This window comes from Cyanistes caeruleus, chromosome 4 (genome assembly GCF_971803275.1).
Source record: "Cyanistes caeruleus chromosome 4, bCyaCae1.hap1.1, whole genome shotgun sequence".
Classification (NCBI taxonomy): domain Eukaryota; kingdom Metazoa; phylum Chordata; class Aves; order Passeriformes; family Paridae; genus Cyanistes; species Cyanistes caeruleus.
Window position 1 is genome coordinate 6,527,516 of NC_141704.1, and position 20,502 is coordinate 6,548,017.

General features: G+C 44.6%; 1 protein-coding gene across 2 annotated transcripts in view; it reads left to right on the forward strand.

The window, feature by feature from the left end:
- The first annotated feature begins 11,297 nt into the window (after positions 1-11,297).
- The window catches only part of CAMK1D (calcium/calmodulin dependent protein kinase ID), a 209,318-nt gene continuing 200,113 nt past the window's right edge, over positions 11,298-20,502 (forward strand). For both annotated transcript variants that reach the window (XM_086886523.1, XM_086886521.1), the window contains exon 1: positions 11,298-11,637. In XM_086886523.1, the coding sequence (XP_086742649.1) occupies positions 11,546-11,637 (92 nt within the window). In that variant the 5' untranslated portion in view covers positions 11,298-11,545. The remainder of the gene's footprint in view (positions 11,638-20,502) is intronic.

Genomic DNA, 20,502 nt, shown 5'->3' on the forward strand with positions numbered 1-20,502 from the left:
ATCATTTGACCCTGGACCAGCATTCTTAGTTAAGGCTGATTAAACTGTGAAAAACATATGTATGACATTCCTGTGGTGCCCACAATCCGGTTGGATGAGGCAGGAAAACAGTTCCAAGGCTCTGCAGTCTGAGCCATCATGAGTCTTGAAGCAAACAGATTTTGAGCATGACAGCTTACACGGGAGATAAACTGGTGGACACTATCTCTTTTCTCTAGGATTTCTTAAAACACAGAAGAAGCTGACAACTGTAGCTGACAATTGGATCGCTGACATCCAAAACTCAACCTACTCATTGACTTCTGAGGATGGAAATGATTCAAGTCAAGCCATGTCTGCAAATTACACTGAACCCAACGGGCCCCAATACTTTAGGAAGTTGGACAGGTGAGGTTCATGCTTCAGTTCTCTTACAGAATGTCTACCAAGGTCCACCTTGTAAGGGAAACTTTTTCTCAAGTATTTGAAATTTTACCATGAAGAGGGAACCAGGACAAAACTTTCTCTCCAGCAGGCTAGCTCAAAAGTGTGGTTAAACAGGGACAAAACAAAGGCCACATAGGACAGAAAGCTTTTAATTAAGGGGATTGAATGTACATGGAAAGCTCAGTGAGGAAAACGGTGGTACACAAGGAAAAGCCTCACACTAGCTGGTGTTCTGCTGCCTGCAGAGCCCATATTAGATCTTATCTGATTACACAGGCACTGGAAACACACAGACATGGTAAAACACAGCTCAGTCTCACTCAAAACATGTCCCATAGGAGCAAAGAATGGCCAGATTCCTGTCTGGTGGTATGGTGATCAGCTGAGAGATGCAGTGTGTGGAGAAAAGACAAAAACCAGGACTCCATTTAGAATCTGGGAGAGGAAGGAAGACAAGGGGAGAAGAAGGTATGAGGTTGCAGTCAGTTGGTGTCCTCATGTGCACAGTGATGAGGTGGGAATAGATAGAATGCTGTGTCTGGGAGCTTTTGCTTTTGGAGCAATGACAGCCTGTGAGTTGTAGGGATCTGGCAGGAGTTTGCTCCTGCCCAGTGATTCCTGGCTCTTTTCACAGTTGCTTTGGTGCTCTCTTTCCATGAGATTTGGCTTGTCTCTCCTGCACAGAGGCAGGCCCCAGCCCAGCCATGGAGCCTCACAGGCACATCACAGAATCATGGAGAGACATGGGGCACCACCATTTAATTAATCTCAAATAGAGTGAGATGGAAGAACAGCTGCTGAAGAGATGCAACATTCACTTCAGGCTATTGGTTTAGTTGGAGACATGGACAAATGACACAGGGACTGAAGTTCAGGTGTCCATGAAGGGTTGTGTTAAGGCCCATGAGCCTCAGTGAGACTAAACCAGATTAAAACATGCCAGTGACTGTGATGATGAGGCCACCAGCTTCTCTGTACCTCAGTTTCCCCCTCAGTAATGAGGATGATGATGATGCTTATCAAAGAGCATGACATGAGGATAAATGAGCCTTGATGGCAAATAGATCAGAGATCATCCTATTCCAGCAGAAATTACCATAAAATTGAGGTGAAGATCCTCCTTGTGGCAGCTGCTGGGGTTTGATGTGCCCGTAGAGCAGAGTGTTCACAGCAGCCCCTGCTCATAGCCCCATGCACGTATGAGAGACAAAGGAAGGCAGGCAAGCAAGAGCCTCTAAAGGCATTTCTCAGCCCACAGTTAACCTGAGTGACAGTTTGCAGCTTAATGATGGGGGGAGAAGTGGATATTGCTAAATGAAAGGAGGAAAGTTGGACAAAGAATTCTGTCTTTACTTACTTTTTATGCCCATGCAAATTTAATTAAGGGAGAGTGCCTAAAACATGCCATTCAATTAAATGAGTTTTCAAAGAGCACAAAGTGGGCCCCAGTTCCATCAGAGAAAGACACCTGCATTATGGCACAAGGCTTGGAGACACAGGTTTGATTAAACCTTGTAACAACCTTTGTTGGGGTGTAGCTTTCACAATTAGGTGTAAGCACATTTTTCCAGCTGAATTATAGAGCTCTGAATATGAGGTTCACCTTTCTACTAAAAACCTTTCCCTAACCATCAAACTCTGCATAAGTCACCCTCTGGAGATCCTTTCACAGTCTGCTCACATCCCAGCAGGCATGAATTTGCACAGTTGGAAGGATCTCACCAGCTGACACTGGCCATGGCACCCTGAAAGTCAGGAATTCCAGTAAATCTTTCCAAAAAATGTTTGATTTTGCTAAACACAGGCAACTTCTCTTTTCAGATCTGGCAATGAATTGAGGCTTTTGGCTACAATTGCAAAACTGGATCTCTTCTTTGCTTGGCAACTCATCTGGTAATTATGTTGTGTAAATGGAGTGTGGCTTGCAAAAAGTGGAGGGCACAAATTTAGCCTTTGAGCAGCTTCGGCTAAGCTCCATCACTCGTCTGCTGATGGGGATGTTTGCTCTGTGCAGAGCAAGACAGTGATTAAGCCTAGATCCAAAAGTTCATCCCAGGTTTACAGCTACTCCATGAGTAATGCCTGGTCCTGTGAGCAGAATTACCCCCTGTGTTAGTTGTCCTCTGTCAGTGCAGGTGTTGGGTTTGAGCTCAGATATTTACCCTCATGGAGGAAGAGCTGAGCTCCAGGCACAGCCCAGGGCAATGCTGATGTCCCTGCTCTGGAGGAAAGATGCTCCCATGCTTTTTCTGAAGCACCCACTGAATTTGGGGTCTGTCTCCCAGAGAGCACTATGACATGACCTAAATCCATTGCAAAATCATGTTTTATGTAAAAAACAGAAATTCAGATTTGAATAAGCTCATGCTTAAGTGAAACTCTACTTTCCCCTTCCAAGCTAGTGGGTCCCCTTTCTCATGTATGTCCTCTGTTATAATCAGCTCTTTTTTCCCCCCAACCTCTTCATGAGCTTTTAATTGGTCCCACCCTGGATTTGAGGATCTTCAGCTTCCTTTGGCCTGCTAAGGTCCACCCAGCTACTTCAGGCCTGGAAGAGAACAGGATATATCCAGGAACATTTCTGTCACATTTTCATTGTCGTCCCTGCAATGTAACCCTGTTGCAGCCCTAAATAACTTATTGCGATGGGAAAGGAATCTACCCATTAATAAAAACTGTAACACCTCTTTTGAGTTGATTTGGGCAACAGGACTCTGTTCTGTCTCTTGTACCATGTCCCCATCACTGGCTGTTGGCACTGTGCTGCTCCTTGCATGTGAGTGTCAGCCTGGATTTAATGTGGTGACTAAAGTTAATTAGCAAAGCTCCTTCTCCTGTCATTATTCAGCAATGTTAATGTCTGTGGAAGGAAGGAACAAAATGAGCCAAGCTCATTTCAGTCCTGTGAAAAATCTGGAAAAATAGCAATGTTCACCAAATGGAGAAAAGAGAAAATGAGGAGATAAAAAAAAAAAATTAATTTCCAGCTTCTAGGAGTACGTTACCAATAACAATATAAAAGATAGCTGAGTGTTCTGCTTAAATGAAAAAAGTGATTACTTTGCAGGCAAGTGAATGGTTTTCCATATCTTCTTCCCCTGCCTCTGTCATTTAATTTTTTCCCTCCACTTTCATCATTTGACTCCATTGGTATGGTGAGATGGTGCTGGAGGCTATTGACATTTCTCCTCGGTGCAAGTGGAGGTGACATCCAGAGTAAGCCACCACCTTTGGAGGGGGTGAGTCTGGCCTGTGACCCCTGGAAGTGAGTTCTGTTGATTCACATGGCTCAGATAAACACATCAAGCTCAGGAAGATGAGAGCCCATAGTGAATTTACATCCTTAACAGTGAAATATCATAAAGCTAAGGAGATGTGGTGCATCCTCACAGTGGATGTGGACCCAGTGCAAGCATGGGACAGGCTGGAGAGAGAAGAGAGGCTCTTCCATGGTTCTAATCAGCAAAACTGTGACTACTGAGTGCTTCACAGGCAGTAGTATCTGGCCTCTAAGTACTATTTTGAGGTTCACAAGCCAAGTTCCCTGATGGATAATCCATTGGACAGAAGAACAGTGCAGTGTGCAGCTAAAGCAGCTGAGTTCCACATCCTACACACTTGAGTCCTCTTCTGCACTTGCAGCCTCTCCAGGCTCACTGGTGTCCAAACAAGACAACACGTCTTTCCAGGAAGGAATGACTGGATCTTTTCTCTCTGCTCTGACTTCTAATTTTCAGTTGACTCCTCTTTTTGGGCTGGTCTGTGATGGAAATGGGTATGAGAGTCAAAATTTGATGGGGGTGAAGACCAACAGGCACATGCATAGAGATGGTGCAGAGAGAGGTGTGATCAGATAATCCTCCCTTCCTGAGAGCATGGGCTAATAACCCCATTTGCAGAAGACGGTCAGGTTGTAAAGTCAAACTCTGGGGAGCCAGGAAACACCAGAATTAGCAGCCTGCACAGCCACAATGTGGGCTTTTCTGCACATCAAATGTGAGGCATCCTTTAATTATCTGATCACCTAGCATTTGGGGTTATTTTAATCTGGCGAATTGCTCCAGGCCACATTAACACACGCTGCTCAAACCGCACGCTGCATTCAACATTAATTTCCTCGCGAGCGCCTGTGTGAAGCCTCGGCGTCTGATCAATATTAATGCGTTTATCTGCACAGCGCTCCTGCGATATCACCAGCTGGGGAACTGAGCCACAGAGAGATTAAGGCCAAAATGATCAAAAGCACTTGCTAATTTTGGGTGCTCGATTTGCAGCACCGGGGATCTGATCTTCCCGAGCACTCAGCTTTTCACTGCACTTGGTTTGCCTGAAGCACAGCTCCCGCTGGTTTGTTCCTGTCTCCCAGGGCAGATCCATCCTGAGTGCCCTGTGTGGGGCAGCAGGAATAGGAAGGAGAACTTTTTGGGCAGCTCCTTTGCTGTGCAGATGAATTTCCTGTGCTGAACTGTTCAGAGCAAGGGAGAAATCCTGGGGAAAAAACAAACAAAAACCAAGCAGACCTGTATTGGCTATCAATTGGACCCAGGTAGCCAAGAAGGCCAAAGACATCTTGGCCTGTATCAGCAATAGTGTGGCCAGCAGGACCAAGGCAGTGATTGTCCCCCTGTACTCAGCACTGGTGAGGCCACACCTCAAATCCTGGGGTCAGTTTTGGGCACCCCATGACAAGAAAGACATTGAAGGGATGGAGAGTGTCCAGAGAAGGGAACAGAGCTGGGGAAGGGTATGGACACATCTGTTCATCCTGGAGAAAAGGGGGCTCAGGGAAGACGTCATTGCTCTCTACAACTCTCTGAAAGGAGGTTGTAGCTGAGTGAGGATTGGTCTCTTTCCCCAAGTAACATGGGACAGGACAAGAGGAAATGGCCTCAACTTGTGCCAGGAGAGGTTTAGATTGAATATTAGAAAAAATACCTCTTTACTAGTAGGGTTGTCAAGCACTGGAACAGGCTGCTTAGGGAAGTGGCTGAGTCACCAGCCTGGGGGTATTTGAAAGACTTGTAGATGTGGCATCTGGGGACATTAGTGGTGGCCTTGAGAGTGCTGGGACGCGATGATCTTAAAGATATTTTCCAATTTAAATTATTTTAGTGTCAAATTTGAAGTCTTTGGGAACCTTAGGGGTTTTTTTTTAATATTTTTGCACCTTTTCAGTCCTCATTTCATCACCCAATATTCTTTCAATATAAAATGTGGAGATGTAAAGTCCCAAAGTATTCTCCTCAAAACCCAAGCATGCAAAGCCACTTTGGCAATTTTCCCAAATTAACTAGTGAAAGATCCAGTTTTCATTTTTACCAGTACCTAGCTCATTGGTGGGGTGGAGTCCCCTGGATCCCGAGCCAAACCTCCAATTTCACAGCCCAGGGACTGAGAGAGGAGGGTTTATGTTGGCCATGCAGCTCTCTAAGGTTATGAAATATCTGGTGATTTTACACTGGGTGCTTGGCACCAGGGAAACACCAAAATTCAGGACCCCAGAGCTCAGCATCAGGAATTGAGTGGGGTGTGTGGTTTTGCCCTAACTTTTGTCCCTGGGAACATCTCCTGTCCCTCCTCCCTCTGTCCTGCCCATCTCTCATCTATTCCCTGCTCCCTGTCCTGCCAGCTCTCCCATTGTCCACATCCATCTACACCCCCTTGTTACTCCTCTCTCTTCTGCTTCGGCAGTGATAGGGTTTTTTTTCCTCCCACTATACTTTTATATGACTGTGATTTATGACCCTGGGTTTAAAGATTTATTGCAATGCACACATGGCACAGCAGCCTCTAAGTGATGTATTTAGCCTGGTTATTATTTTCTTATATAGCAATTTTCCAAAGGGAAACAAGCAGCCTCATGTTGTCAAAACTATTGTCCTCTAACTTCTGAGGTTTATTCTGATGAGAATGAAGCCAGGGCAGAAAAGCAACTTAAAGAGGTTGGCTGGATCTGTAAACCTCATGAGTAATATAAGCACATGGGAGCTTAACCAAGCACCAGATGGTCTTCAGGCAATTAATTTCAGGTTGAGGATTCACATCTACATCAGCTCTTGTTCATTCTTCTTTACAGAAATGGTTAAAAACATGACAGAAATTTAAACTTCCTCCTCCCTCTGAGAAAAGCAGCAGTGGCAGCAACCACCTATCACCTCTTCTCCCTTGCTTTTGCATGTTTTAGGACAGTGTTTCACCTATCTAAGATGGGCAAGGGCCTTAGGTCATCTTAGAGAGCTTAAACTGATCTAAGGATTTAATGTGCTTAAAGGTGGTGGAAGGACATTATATTTAACCCTAAAACCCCACAAACAACCATGTACCCAAGGCAGGCAGAAGTCTCTTGTTTGGCATGGCTTTGTGTTCCTTTCTTCACATGCATCCTCTTGATGTACAGACCAAGTCAAAGTCTCCTAAAATCACTGAGAAGTCTTAAATTAGCTCAAAGGAGCACTGCTGTTGGCATCAGCAGCAGCAGGTTCAGCCTTCTGTTGTGGACATTCTTGCAGCCAAGTCTATCATTTTCTGTACTGAATTTGTGGTGTCAAAACTGATCTGGAAAACATTAAAAAGCAACCATAAACACTAGTTTCACCTATGGTTTCCCCATCAAAGTGCACCTTTCCAACTGCAGTTTTTAAAATTACTATCCAATTAAAGAAATAGCAGTGAGATTTTATTTTTTTTTAATAATCAGTTTTCTCATTTAAATAAATATTTGGAATGTTCTTTTAAGAGAAACCATTTTTTCTCTTTCTTTTATACAAGTGAATCTTGTCATAATTTTATTTTCTCATGACTGAGCATAATACCCAAGAGGATTTCCTCCAAACTTCCAAGTGGGGCACAGGCTGGAGCTGCGGCATTCTCACTGTTGGAAATGCCAAGAAATGCTGTGAGTTTGGATGGAATTATTACCCTGCTATTCAGACCTCTCAAAAAATTAAGACCTGTGCTGCCAAATTTGAAGATGCCTTGCCCCATGATTTTACTTCAACCCAGGCTTGTCTCAGAGGCTATGAAGCATCCAAGATGTCATTTTGCTTTGAGTTTCTCACCAAGATCGACACTCTTGTACAACAGCATTGCTATCACTGCCTGTGGGAGCAGACCAGCACTAAAAAATCTGGTTCCTCCTATGTGTGTGTGTGTGACACCAAAAATCCACCTTCTCACTGGGATTGGCCCTCATTTTTTCTGTCATAAGCTGAAAACCCATTATCTGAGGTTGCTACGTGGTAGGGAAGGCAGCAGAGAACAGCGGTGGGCTTGAGTGCTGTTTGCTTTACACTGATGCTGCTCTGGAGCTTGAACATGAGGTTTTAATCCTAAACATGGCCAGGAACTTGTGGGTGCTCATCTCCTGGCCTTGGACCTCAGCAACTGAGCCACAGCCACATTTCTGATGTTCTTGCAGAAAAGCATCAATAGTGCTGATTTGTAATAGGAAAGGAAGTTTCTGTATGACTCAGAAACAACGCTGGGAAAGAGGTCTGACATTATGGTATTTAAGCACAGGAAATCCAGGTTGCCAGTGGAAAGGAATGAAAAAAAGACATGGCTCCTTTATTTATGTTCATGGTAAACTGATTTGCACAGTGCCCATATTAAGGGTCAACAGTGAACATGGCCAGGTGCAGCCATACCCTACATGACTGGCCCCAACATCAGTTGGAAGTACCAAGCAGTAAAAACATGGTTTCAAATAGTACTCCAAAAATCCTATCGGTTTATCCTGAAATAAAATATCTCATATAGAAGTAGATTTTGAATTTCTCCCCTAAATATATAGTATTTCCAGAGAAGGCCTTAAAAACCAGCTGGAACTTGTCCATCTGCAGTGTAAGGGTTTGGTGTTTTGCTGCGTGGAGTGGTTGGGTGCATGTGCAGTTTGTGTAGCTGTTTCAAACACACGTCAGCCACGCCTGCTCATTAGCCATTTTCTGTTACAGCCCTTGGCAGAGCTGCAGAGCATGCCCAGGTAATGAGAGATGGCCTCTGTGCAGCCACTAAAAGGGCTTGAGTTGATGTTTTATTGTCAGTCTTAACGTTGGCATTTCTGTGCATTTCATTTTACCGCTCTGTTACTGTTCTTGTAATCGGGTTGTGTGTAATCAAACATTGAAAGCAGCCGTGCAGATCCCCGCAGCTGCAGCACGCCCTGCTACTCCCAGCCACTCCAGAGACAACTTCCCACTTAAGATTTTAATTTTTTAGAAATACCTGTTCTTCAAATAGCTACAATAGCTCTGCAGGAGCCTGTCAGTCAAGGAAGATTACAGACTCCCTAAATTCAGGCTGACATGACAGACTATAATGACTTTGAAGGGTCTTTTATGGTCTATTGTGCCCATGGTTCCTGCCCAACAGAAGCATCTCCTACATGTCTCATTAAAACAGTAATAGCTCCAGAGACTTCTATATTATCAGTTCCTTCAAATGTGAGTTTTTTCATCACAAAAAAAGAGAACATTAATGTTATACTAAAGGTGCAGGATAAATAAGAAAATAGAATTTAGATTTTATGCAATATTGATGCTGAGAAATTGCAGTATTGGCAAGGATCTGAACAATTTTAAGTAAAATTTTTGCTTGCTGAAAGCCCAAATGAAGTGAATGGCACTGTCTGTGCAGTGAGATTTTAATGTGATGCCATAGGGACCAACGTGGTGTCATAAATAAAAGTGGTGGATGATTTTGGGACGCCATAGCCCCAGGGTAAGTTACGATGCTCATCTTCGGGATGGATGAAGATCTTTGGCCTCAGCCATGCTGGAGGTCAGGGCAGACCATCACACTCACCCTTCCTGGCTTCACACTCTCAATCTTCTCCTGAAGGCGGGAGCATGACATTTCTAATACCATATGATTTACATGTGAAAGAGAGAGACAATGCCACAGCGTTGCTGTTTGAAGGGAGACTTGCATTTGCTAGTCAGCTGCATGTTTTTACATCAGTCACATCTTTCATTTCCCAGGTATGCAGTGAGGTTGTGAGGCTGCCTGGGGATTCCTGGTGACACTCCCACGGAGTCTGAAAATCCTGAGGGTAGTGAGAAGATGGAAGTAAGTCAGGAGCAGAAGGAAACCTGTTCCAGAGTTCATGCTGTGACAGCCTGCAAACATCCATTGTAGGAAATCCCAAGATGTTTGGGCTGTCCATGAGGCTGGACAGCCACCAAAGCATCAGAGGGGTGCAGTAATAAACCACAGGAGCTGGCACACACAGAGCAGAGTGGCTCTGCCCAGCAGAGGGTAGCATTGACCCAACACCCCAACCTGTACTCCAGGCTTACACTTTCACCCACCTACGGATGCCCACCTCTGCCACAGCCCCTCTGAGATGAGAGGCACAGCTTAGCCCAGACCCAGGGAAAACCTCATAGGCTGACACTGTGCAAATTCTGCTCATAAATTATAAGAAATCTGGAAAATCAGCTTCCAAAACAGAATTTTAAGGAATCTGTTAAAAGACACAGTACATGTTAAATAATAAAGTGCATACAGTCACATTTGTTTAAAAGTAAATGTTATTTAGCTGCTTGTATTTGGATTTGTTTTCAGGTCCAGATTTGATGATCAGGTTTGCAGCTGGTCAGGTTTGGGGCTGCCCCTGAGGCACCAGAGTGCCTGTACTGCCAACAGCAAAGCCTCTGATTTGGTCACCTAACTTGGGTGTCCCAAAAGAATTGCACTTTTTTTTAGTGCAATTTAGTTTACATATTCTAAAACTGAATCCCGAAGATCTTAAACATAAGCATGTCTCCGTTGGTGTAGACTATCATTTTCTCTGATGTCTGACGAATCCTGCCTGTCGCCCCGCATCAGAGCTCAGCCCATGCCCGATGTGACGACGCTAGAGGTCTCAGTGTCGCTCGGAAAAAGCTGCTTTTAGCAATAATAATCCCAGCCAGGCGTGTGTGACAGTGTGAGAGGCCGATGCCGTGCCGGGCTCGGACGGCGGTGCCGGCGGGGTGGGCGCGGTGCCAGGGCTGGACCCCGGGCCGGGGCTGTGCGGTGCCCATCACCGGCCCCGGGCTGCCTGTCCCCTCTTAGCGTGGCCCTTGCTCCGAGGGCAGTGCTGGGTGAGGGTGGTCCATGCTGAGGGATGAGTTTTTAGATCCCAGGACCGTGTGTGCGTGTGCGAGGCAGGTGGGCACCGCCGCCTCCGCGCATCCCGGCGCATCCTGGCGCAGAGCTCGTCCAGGCAGCACGGCCGCTCCTGGTGTGCCTTTTTAATTTTCCCTTTTTTGATTTTTTTTTTTTTCTCTTCCTGGCTTTTCCTTTTTATTTTTTTTTCCCCTCGCCGCTTTCCCTCCCCTCCCGTTTGACGTGCGTGGTTTTGGTGCAATGCGAATTATCTTCATTCAGTCAGGAGGGGCAGCGCCAGGCAGCAGAGCAGCGGCGGGGCTGCCTCCTCCTTCTTCCTCCTCCTCCTCCGCTTTCTCCTCTTCCTCCTCCTCCTCCTCCCATTGCCATAACAACCACGCACAGCCGCTGCGCCCGCGGGGCCGCTCCGCTCCGCACCGCACCGCGCCCGGCAGGCTGAGCATCCCATGGGGCCCCGCACGGGGGTGGGGGAAGACAAACAGTGACCTCCCTCCAAAAAAAAAAAAAAAAAAAAAAGAAAGAAAGAAAGAGAGAAAAGAAAAGAAAAACAAACAAACAACAAAAAAAAAAAAGAGGGACTTTTCGGCGGGGTGGGTCAGCCAGGGAGCAAAGTGACCCCAGGAACGCGGGTGCGCGCAGCTGCTGCGCGGGGCGCAGGAGGACGGAGAGACGGGGCAGCCCCGCCAGCGGCTCCGCGGGGGGGGCGCAGAGGAGGGGAGAGGAGGGGAGAGGAGGGGAGGGAAGGGGGGGAAGAGAAAGTTGGGAGGAAATAGCCCAGGAAAAGTGACACTCGCGGAGCCCGCCGGAGCGCGGAGGAAATAAAAGCGGCGGCGGGCAGGAAGTGTGAGGAGGAGGAGGAGGAAGGGGAGAAGAAGGAGGCGGGAGGAGGAGGAAAAAGAAGAAGAAGAAGAAGAAACAGCAGCAGCCGCTGCCGCCGCGGCAGAAAAGAAAGCAAAAGCCGCCCGAGGGCTCGGAGCCGGCGGCGCGGCATCCGCGGGGCTGCGCGGCCATGGCCCGGGAGAACGGGGACGGCGGCGGCTCCTGGAAGAAGCAGGCGGAGGACATCAAGAAGATCTTCGAGTTCAAGGAGACGCTGGGGACGTAGGTGGCGGGATTTGGCTGCGGGGCCGGGGGCGGGTGCTGTCCCTTCCCCCGGGGATGCGCGCTCTCCCCGCGGGTGGGTGCGGGTCCCTGCGCCGGGATTTGCGCACCCGCGGCTGCTGCTCCGCGCCCCGCGCATCCATCCGAGCAAGAAGTCGGAGTGAGCTGGGAACACGGAGAAAAACAGAATTGTGGGGCAGGAGCGGGGCTAGCATCACCCCTTACCCTCCCCCCATACCCCCCAAAAAAACCATAAAAAGGAAAAACCCCAAGTGTTTTAAAATATTCATAGAACGAGGAGACAGGGGAAGGTTTTTTTCTCGATAGTGCAACTGTAAATAAATGCGGTCTGACTTGCACGCTTCCCCTAAAGCCGATGGCTGCAGCTATTCGTGGACAGACGAGCAGAAATAATCGGAGTGGATTGGATGTGTTTTAGCTACGATGCTTAACTGTTGTTGGGCTTTATTTGTTTTATTTATAGTGGCGGGGCATAAAGATTAGTAAAACGTTAGAGTTTTTTTTGTTTTTTTTTTTTTTAAGGCTGAGGAAAAACACGCACAGATGGTGCAAGGGAGCGGGGTACAGGCTGGTGTCTTTTTGGCTGAGTAAAGAGTTTTATTTTTGTTAAAACTAATTTTCGCACTCAGGATATTATAAAGGTAGGGAGCCGGGAGTGCTGAAGGAGCCAGAGCACGGGCTGCTGTGTGTGTGTGTGTGTGTGTGTGTGTACACATTGTAATTAGAGTTGCCTTGTGTTGCGAGTGCTCCTCGTAGCTGTGTCCCCACCGCTTTTCATTCAACTTCAAGCGTGTCTCAAAACGAAGCGTTGTTAATCCCGAGTAGTGTTTTTCCTACGCTCCGTGCCACTTCCAAAACACAGTTGAACAAGTTTTGACTGTAATATTTGAGTTTCTTTCTGCTTCCAAGGGAGGGCTCCCTACAAACAGAGTATTTCTGGTTCGTGGGCTCGCTGGTTTCTATAAACTGGCTGTGAGTAGGAACCAGGCTGGTGGTTTAACATGGAGGTGGGTCAGCCTTGATGGGCTTGATAGCACAGCCCTCAGGAAAGCAGACTTAGTAAATCAAATGAATGTCTGTCCAGGTGTCTGATGAGGCAAAATGCAGCGAAGAGCCAAGTGCTGTGATGTATTCTTGTCACCTTCATTGAGTTTTTGCTGTGGGAATTTCATGCTGGGAGAGACGTGCTCTGCTTTGTCACTGTAGGTGTGCAGCTCCCTTCCTGAGCAAAGGGGTGTTGGGGAGGAAAGTTTCAATGCTCTGAGGTTTGCTGGAGCAGCAGAACAATTCATTGGGCTTCCCATTGTACAGCTCTCTGTCATCTCTGTGGTTGTGGTGTTGAAGCACCTGCGAGGGTTAATTTGGGCTGCTGAAGAGGTTCAGGAAGAATTAATGCTGTGGCCTTGATCCGGATCCCACTGTAGTTAATGGGAGCTGGTGTAGGTCCCAAGGAAGGTAAAGCTGGTCAGAGTTAATAGTTATTCATATTAGCATGGCTGTTACAAATTAAATTCATTAAATATGGCCAATTAGTGTCTCAAACTATTAACCATTGTCTGAGCCTCACAGTTCGGTAAGTCCTTTCTAATGGGAGTGGAAGCTGTGAAGTTTTTAAACTTGACTTAACAGTCAATTTAGAAAGTATTAGAAAATTAAAATAATTGGATTACGAACCTGGGCCCATAAAAAGAAAATAGAACTATTTTCTTTTTCAGACTTAGCTGTATTTAATTATGAATATATGTGTGTTTAACAGCCTACACGTGGGCTGCCTTCTGGTTGTGCATTCCTTAGCTTCCAAGGGCAGGCTGATAATTAGAAGATTTGAATCTGAGTTTTGGTTCTGTCCTTGGCCACCCACCAGCACAGCACCTGCAGTTCCTACCAGGTCTGGTGTGACTTACCAGGATGTGAAACTTCTAAAGAATTTAGGACATTGCTGTGCAAATCATTAAAGTGCCTGTGCCATTTCCACTGAAGGCAGGGAAGGGTGGTTCACTGACTTGAGCAGCAGATACACAAGGTCCAGGAGCCTAAATGATGGGAAACATTCTCAATTATTGATAAAGTATTTAGATAAGAATGAAGCTATATGAGTAAAAATAGCTTTAAAGTATTTGTACCAAAATGTTCTCCTCTGGCTTTATTTAGGAACAGGGTTAAAATCTGCTTTGATCCCTCCTGCACTGTAATGCTGAACCATGTTGGACAGCCAACACTTGATCTCACTGGCTAATAGATTTTTCTCTAGTATGGAGTGAAAAACTTGGCATGTCACATGAAATGTACTGGATTGTAGTAGCTGTATTTTACATTTCTCTGCAATTCCATTTCAGGATGCCAAAGTGCTAAAAGCACTTTTAACAGAAAAACAGCCCTTTTTCATGCAGCTGTCTTAACTGCCTGTGGTAAAATTGGCTAGAGAAAGGAAAACACTAAACCCCCAGATCAGGGAAGAAAGTGAAAAAGAAACTTTAAAAGCATATTTTATTTCAAGTGCATTGATTTGTGAATGTTAAATCTATGTGTACACCTTATTAATGATTTGTTCTCAGAAAAGAGCCTTTCATCTGAATAAAAGCTCTTCCATGGATCTTTAACATGGGAGAGTTGAAATTTGCTGGAATTATTAAAAAGATCCTAAGTCAGTTAATCATTACATCATTTGGGCTTCAAGGAATCGCTAATGAGTACCCAGCTCTCCCTTCCAGAGCTGGAATAAATTATTTACACATCCCTGTAAATCATGTCCAGCCACATTGATGCTGAAATTGAATTGGATGTCATGCCTAGATGTAAGAAAGCAGCCCTTTTCCACCCAAAGAATTGTTTCCTTTGGTGGCTGAGGTCTGTGTTGTTTGATCTGCTCTGTGCTGTTGGACAACAATGTTTTTCTAAAGAAGTACCAGCAATGCAGTGATTGGTTCAGATGTACCCAAACCTGTATTTACCCTGTTCTGTATTTATGCATATGTTAAAGCATGTGCAATCTTCTTTTGCAACCACTGTGGTATCATAATGTCAACAAAAGATTTTGATAATAGTAATCAATATTAATATATTTTTTAATTCATGATTCTTGGCAAGGTTTATATGTTATTATATTACAATAATACAGTGAACCACTCTCCATATGCATAGGTTCATTGAGTGCACCTTCTTGGAAACTGGACCTGTTTGCTGCTAAACCGCTGACAGTGAAATTACAAATCCTGAAAAAGCAGCTAGGCAAAAATAAGCAAAATAAATCAAAGATAAAATAAAATCATAGCAATGGGCCAGATCCTCAGCTAATATAATTTAGAGACCCTTCCAAGTCAGGTGTGCTTGAGGAAAGAAGAGGATCTGAGTCTTCTGTCTTTAAATTTCCATAAATTCACCTATTGTAGCTCTACTCAGTTCCCCCTGGAAGACAAATTGAGAGGGAAAGTGAGGGCCTGCCTGGAGAGGGGGATTTCTGTCCCAGCTCTTGAGAGATGGGAAGGTTCACAATAGCAGGAATCTGATGAGTGATCACAGAAATATCACTTTTTCCCTCCACATTTAAAGTATATTATATCTAAGGCCTTTTAAACCTTAGATTTTGACATCCGAGAAATAGTAAGAAACATCATGTCATCCAGTAGTGAAAGAGGAAGGTTCCACCACTTGATCTGCCTAATTAGATCAACCCAACGTTTCTAATATATCTGTAATTAAGCCTAATTGGCATCAGAGTTATGATGAAGTCCTAGTATTTAGAAAGGCTCAAACTTAGTAACTATGAAAATACCAGTGCTGTCCTTAAAAATGATGTGGTAGATTCCTTAAAGCTTAGTAAGGATAACAGAGGGAGTTGCATGGATATAACCATAACATAGTGAGAGCTGGGTGGGAAGACAAATACGCTTCAAGTAAGTTTCCAGTACTTTCCTAAAATACAGTATAGAGAAAACATATGGGCGGTTCTGTTTTTCTCAGGGGCTCTGCGGTAATTTTTGGTTTGTCTGTGTCACTTCCATACTCTTACGCCATTTGATGGGCTCCTGGCACTCTCCATGGCTCTTCCACACAGCAGTACGTGCTCGTTCATGCTGTGAAATGAAGTCACTGCTCGTCCTCCTCTCACATCTCTTTTCTTTCTCACACACCCACGTGCACACAAACACGCGCATCGTCACAAACCCTTACGCGCCGTCTGCTGCGTCTCTGTCCTCTCACGTCCTTCACGGTGCCTTTCCCTCTGTGCAGCCTCACGCTGGCTCTCCATGAGCTGATCCACCTCCTGCTCTCTCTCTGTTTGGGTGGTCAGACCCTCGTGGGGGCTGTGCCTTGGGCCAGCCTTGGCTGCCACCAGTGAGAAGGTGCTGGTGGTCAGGACAGGTCCTGGCAGGGGCCCCTCTCTAGAGGGGAGGTGCTGGGAGGTCACAGAGGGCTCAAGATGTGGTTGTCTCTGGTCAAAGATCCTGCCCTTTCATCAGCTGGGTGCCAAAAGCACTCGTGTTGGATTCACACAACAGATCATCCCTGTTTAGCCATTTAACTTGAGGCATCGTGCAAGTTACTCGGTTTTTCACTTCTGATTTTCAAAGTTCTCGAGACATAAAGAAAGACGTTGATATTTGTGTTCTCCTTGGCTCAGTGCCCCTGTGATGATTGAGGGGTTTGTCTGATTTTTGAGTTTCTGGTGACATTACCAGCAATTGCTGCCTGTCTTTGATGACATCTCAGGGAGGCTTGGTCTGACTGTTTCGTATTTTCTCCAGTTCAGTATTTTCCTTTTTTTTTTTTTCTTTTTTTTTTCTTTTTTTTTTCTTTTTTAAATTAAAATTAATTAAATTAAAAAGAAAGTGCAGTATCCCAAAGGGCTGAAGTTGAGGTGCAGGTTTTCAGGAGCAAGGTTGATGAGCCACTGGAGCAAACCATAAAGGCATAAAGTCTTCTTCTCTGGGATAGTTTTCTGGGAGCTCTGAAAGCTGTCAGGCTTCAAGCAGCAGGAAAGTGCCTCTTGTCCATGTTTACAAAGGAAGATAGTTCATGGTCATTTCTGACCTTAAAATCCATAACTCTGGGAAATCTCGCTGTCAAATCCATGTGGAGTCAGGGATAATTTGTGCTAAAAGGTGCTTGTAGCACCTCTCTTGCATCTGTGGGAGGACTGAAAACTGAGGTCCAAATATTAATGTTTAACTTAGTGGTGTGAAACAACTCAGATGTTTTAGTTTGTGTATTTTATTTAGAAAAAGCAGAAAAATACTGTTAGGACTCCCTTTAAGGTGGTGTATTTTGTTTTAAATCAAGTAATCCTGTTTGCTATCACCTGGCATAGGTTTCTATCCAGTTTGTTCTTGAAGGCTTAAAAATAATGATTTAGTAACTTTTGATGTAAATTGTTGTTCTTCCTTGAACAGTTACAGAAAATAACTGGTTTGAGGGTTCAGCTGGGATTGAAGTGGGAAAGAAAGAAAAGTAAGATGGCCAATGGATTTAAAGTGATAGTGAGGACTTGGAAAAAAATTGGCAGCCATTGGTGAGAAGGGATTTTTGACAGCTCTGCAGCTGTGATTCACAGGTGCATTTTGGAAAGTGCTTGTTTGGGGCAACAGTGTAGCCTAAAGGCCAATTTTCTTTCATCATCTGAAATTAAGATTTCAAGATACTCAATAATCAAAAGCTTTCAGGTGAAACCATAACTCTGGAGACACACAGTTGCTGTACTGTCAGCTCACATAGGGGCTCATGCTTCCTTTGTTAGCCAGTTTGTCTACTAGTTTTGATGCCTTGCCTCATTTTTTCCCTGCCTTGTCTCTTTTTCTGTGGATATTCTCTTTCAAGTACATCTTGGTCCTGTCTGAGCTCCCTGCTGCCAGAGGATACCTGCTCACCTGCATGCCTGTGCAGCCAAGGAGGGTGCTTGACCAGCAAGGTGACAGGAAGATTTTTGGGTTGGAATTGACAGTTTGCATTTTCTCCCGCTATTTTTTGCTTAGGAAAATGTGATCCTTGCCTTGGCCAACACTTAATCTCAGTCCTCAGGACTTCAATATAACAAATCTCTATTCCACAAGTTCTCTTTGTGTAGGGCAAAGCATGCATAAAAACGTTGGTGTTTTTTGGCAGCCACAGGGGTAGCTGACACCCCAAAAGCTCCCAACAAGCAAAACCCAGAGGGTGGAGAGGTGGTGGATGGAGCTGAACCCAACTCTTTGGAGCCCTACAGTAATCCTTTAACCAAAAGTCTCTTGTTCCCATCACAGCCACAACACAGTGGGTGTGAGAGCCTTCTCTGCCGCCGCTCCCGCCATCTGGAGCAGCCTGTCTGCTTCCTTCACCCTCCATCTGCTTTCACATAGGAGCTGAAATATCTCTCTATGTATGTTTTCCTTCCTTCTTGCCTCTTTTTCTCTCCACCTTGGTTACTGACCTCAATTATTTTTGTTGTCCTTCATACACAGCTCTCTTGACTACGTGCAGAGTATTAGTTGGGGTTACTTAATCCTTTCAAGCATCCAAGGATGCAATTAATATTGAATAAAGTAGTATTGTTTTGGTTTGCTTGACAATAACAGTCATTTATAATAGGATTCTGAATTTATTGTCAGTAATGGTATTCACTTAACTGGTGACTCACAGTTTATATTCATGATTACTTAATAGGACCTAATTTTCTAGTCATTTTAGATAGCAGGAAAACAAGTTGGAGATAAGTGGGTACTGTTAGTAAACAGGTAATGAGTGAAAGGAGGGATAAAAAATTCCTTGGGGCAGGGATCTGTCATTTTCATTGGAATTCAAACCACCTTGCATTTCAGTGCTTCTCTGTAAATAATAATTAACAACAATAACAATAATTTGCAAACATATGTGTGTGATTGGGCTGTTGTTGAATGACAAATAGCTGGCTGAGCAATCAGAATATGTCTCATTTCTAGCAATCATAGTGTTCCTTAAAACCTTTCCATCAAATCTTAACACCAATATGTTTTTTTATTATCTGACTTGGCGGTTCCTATAATTTTCCTCTGAATGTTGTGCCAATCACTTTTGAAAAAGAAAGCTATAAATAACAGATTGTTAATAAACTTTTGAAGGCCCTTTCACTGATGTTTCCATGTTGAAAGCTGCATATTGAGTTTTATGCCAGAATTACTCACCAAACAGATTGTATAAGGTTAAATCAAAATAATACTCTTAAGCAGAATTTTTTGGCTGAGTTAAAAAAGCCTTATTTTTTAATATTTTTTTTTAAACACTGGATGTGCTAAGAAAAAACTACTAGGAAGCATTGTTTTGGGTCTGATCTATGTGCAGAACAGCTGATTACAGTGCTCTCAAACAATATCTCACTGATTTTGCTTGATCTTTTCCTGAGCATTATCATGGGTCACTGTTAAAATATCAACAGTGTTGGACAACCAGACTGCATAAAATCGGTTCTTAAAATGCCTTTTTCATGAGTGAAATGAGAAGAAGCACATGAGAGAAAACATGCTGGCTTAGTTGTATTGAGGGTACATATATTATATTATTTTTATTTTTGTTTTGATTTTCTTATATCCCCAACTGGAGATAAACCGAACAGTTTCAATCTTCTTACAGTTTCCAGGAGGAACAAAAAGGAAATACATGTAATGATGCAAATGAACATGAGCAGCAACAGGGTGAAGAATTGTGGCATCTTCCCCCTAGATCCTTTCCTTTGCACTTTTTTTTCTGCAGGATCCTTCTCATTTTCCTGCTCTTAATGCTCCCACTAATTTAGGTTGAGAATTTGAAGATGTGTTCTTTCAAGTCTGAACACCTAAAAGTTGGGATTTACATCTCATGCTCAGTTGCCAGACTATAGTAGACCCAGAGGCTTCATCCATGGCTGGTGGGAGTGAAGTGAGGTGAGGATGTGTGGAATTTCTGAGCTCTTGAACCTCCCTGTTTGTTTGGTGAGGGCTGGGGTGGTGGTTCAGAGAGTAAGAGTAATATATCCCTGCTCATCAGTGGTGGGATATGAAGGTTTGCAGGTCTTCCTGGGAGCTCCAAAGGGAAGGTTCTGGGATATCACAGGTATCTCCCTGAAGACAGAACCCCCCAATGCTGTGGAGTTGTTCTGTGACACTGATGTTTTTATGTGAGCTGGGTGTTTAAAACCTGCCTGACACCCCATGGCACTTGGGAAATGTGGCTGCCCCTCTCCACCAGCTGCATCACTGCTCACAGAAATGGATGTGCCTCTGTTGCAGTACAGAATAAGCCAGCACAGCCACTCCTGCTGTAAATGTAGATGTAAATGTAGAGATTTGCAAAGGTTGAGAGGCAATTGTGTATGTGAGGGTTGGAGATTGTCAAGGGAAGTGTGGATGGTCTAAAATACTTGGGTTTTTTTACTGTGCCTTTTACTGGCCTCAGAAGAGATCAGACACTGTTGTGTGATGACTACTGCAAACACCAGAGTAAAAGACTGTTCGTACCCAGGAGAATTTATAATCTAAATAAATACGACAAAAATGCCAACACTGTTTTGTTAAAGACAAGCACGTGTATCACTTGTAAACCCAGAGCTGAGCCTGCATCTTAACCCCAGCCTTATGCAGGGGACTGTCCTGCTTCTAGTAGCAGGCACTGTGTCAGCACCAATGTCCTCAAAATACATTTATTTGTATGTGATTCACCCAGGGTCATCATGTATAAATCGTTTTTACTAGTTAAGGTTTGAAGATGCGAAGCACTGTCTCTGTGCTGTTGGTAACAGCGTGGGCGCTTTATTGCCGTGTTGTTTCAGCTGCTCAGAGGAATCCAGGTCTGCTCAGAGCTATAAAGAGCTGGAACAGTCCAGGCAGTTCTTGGGGCGATGTGGGATTGCTCCCAGCAGGA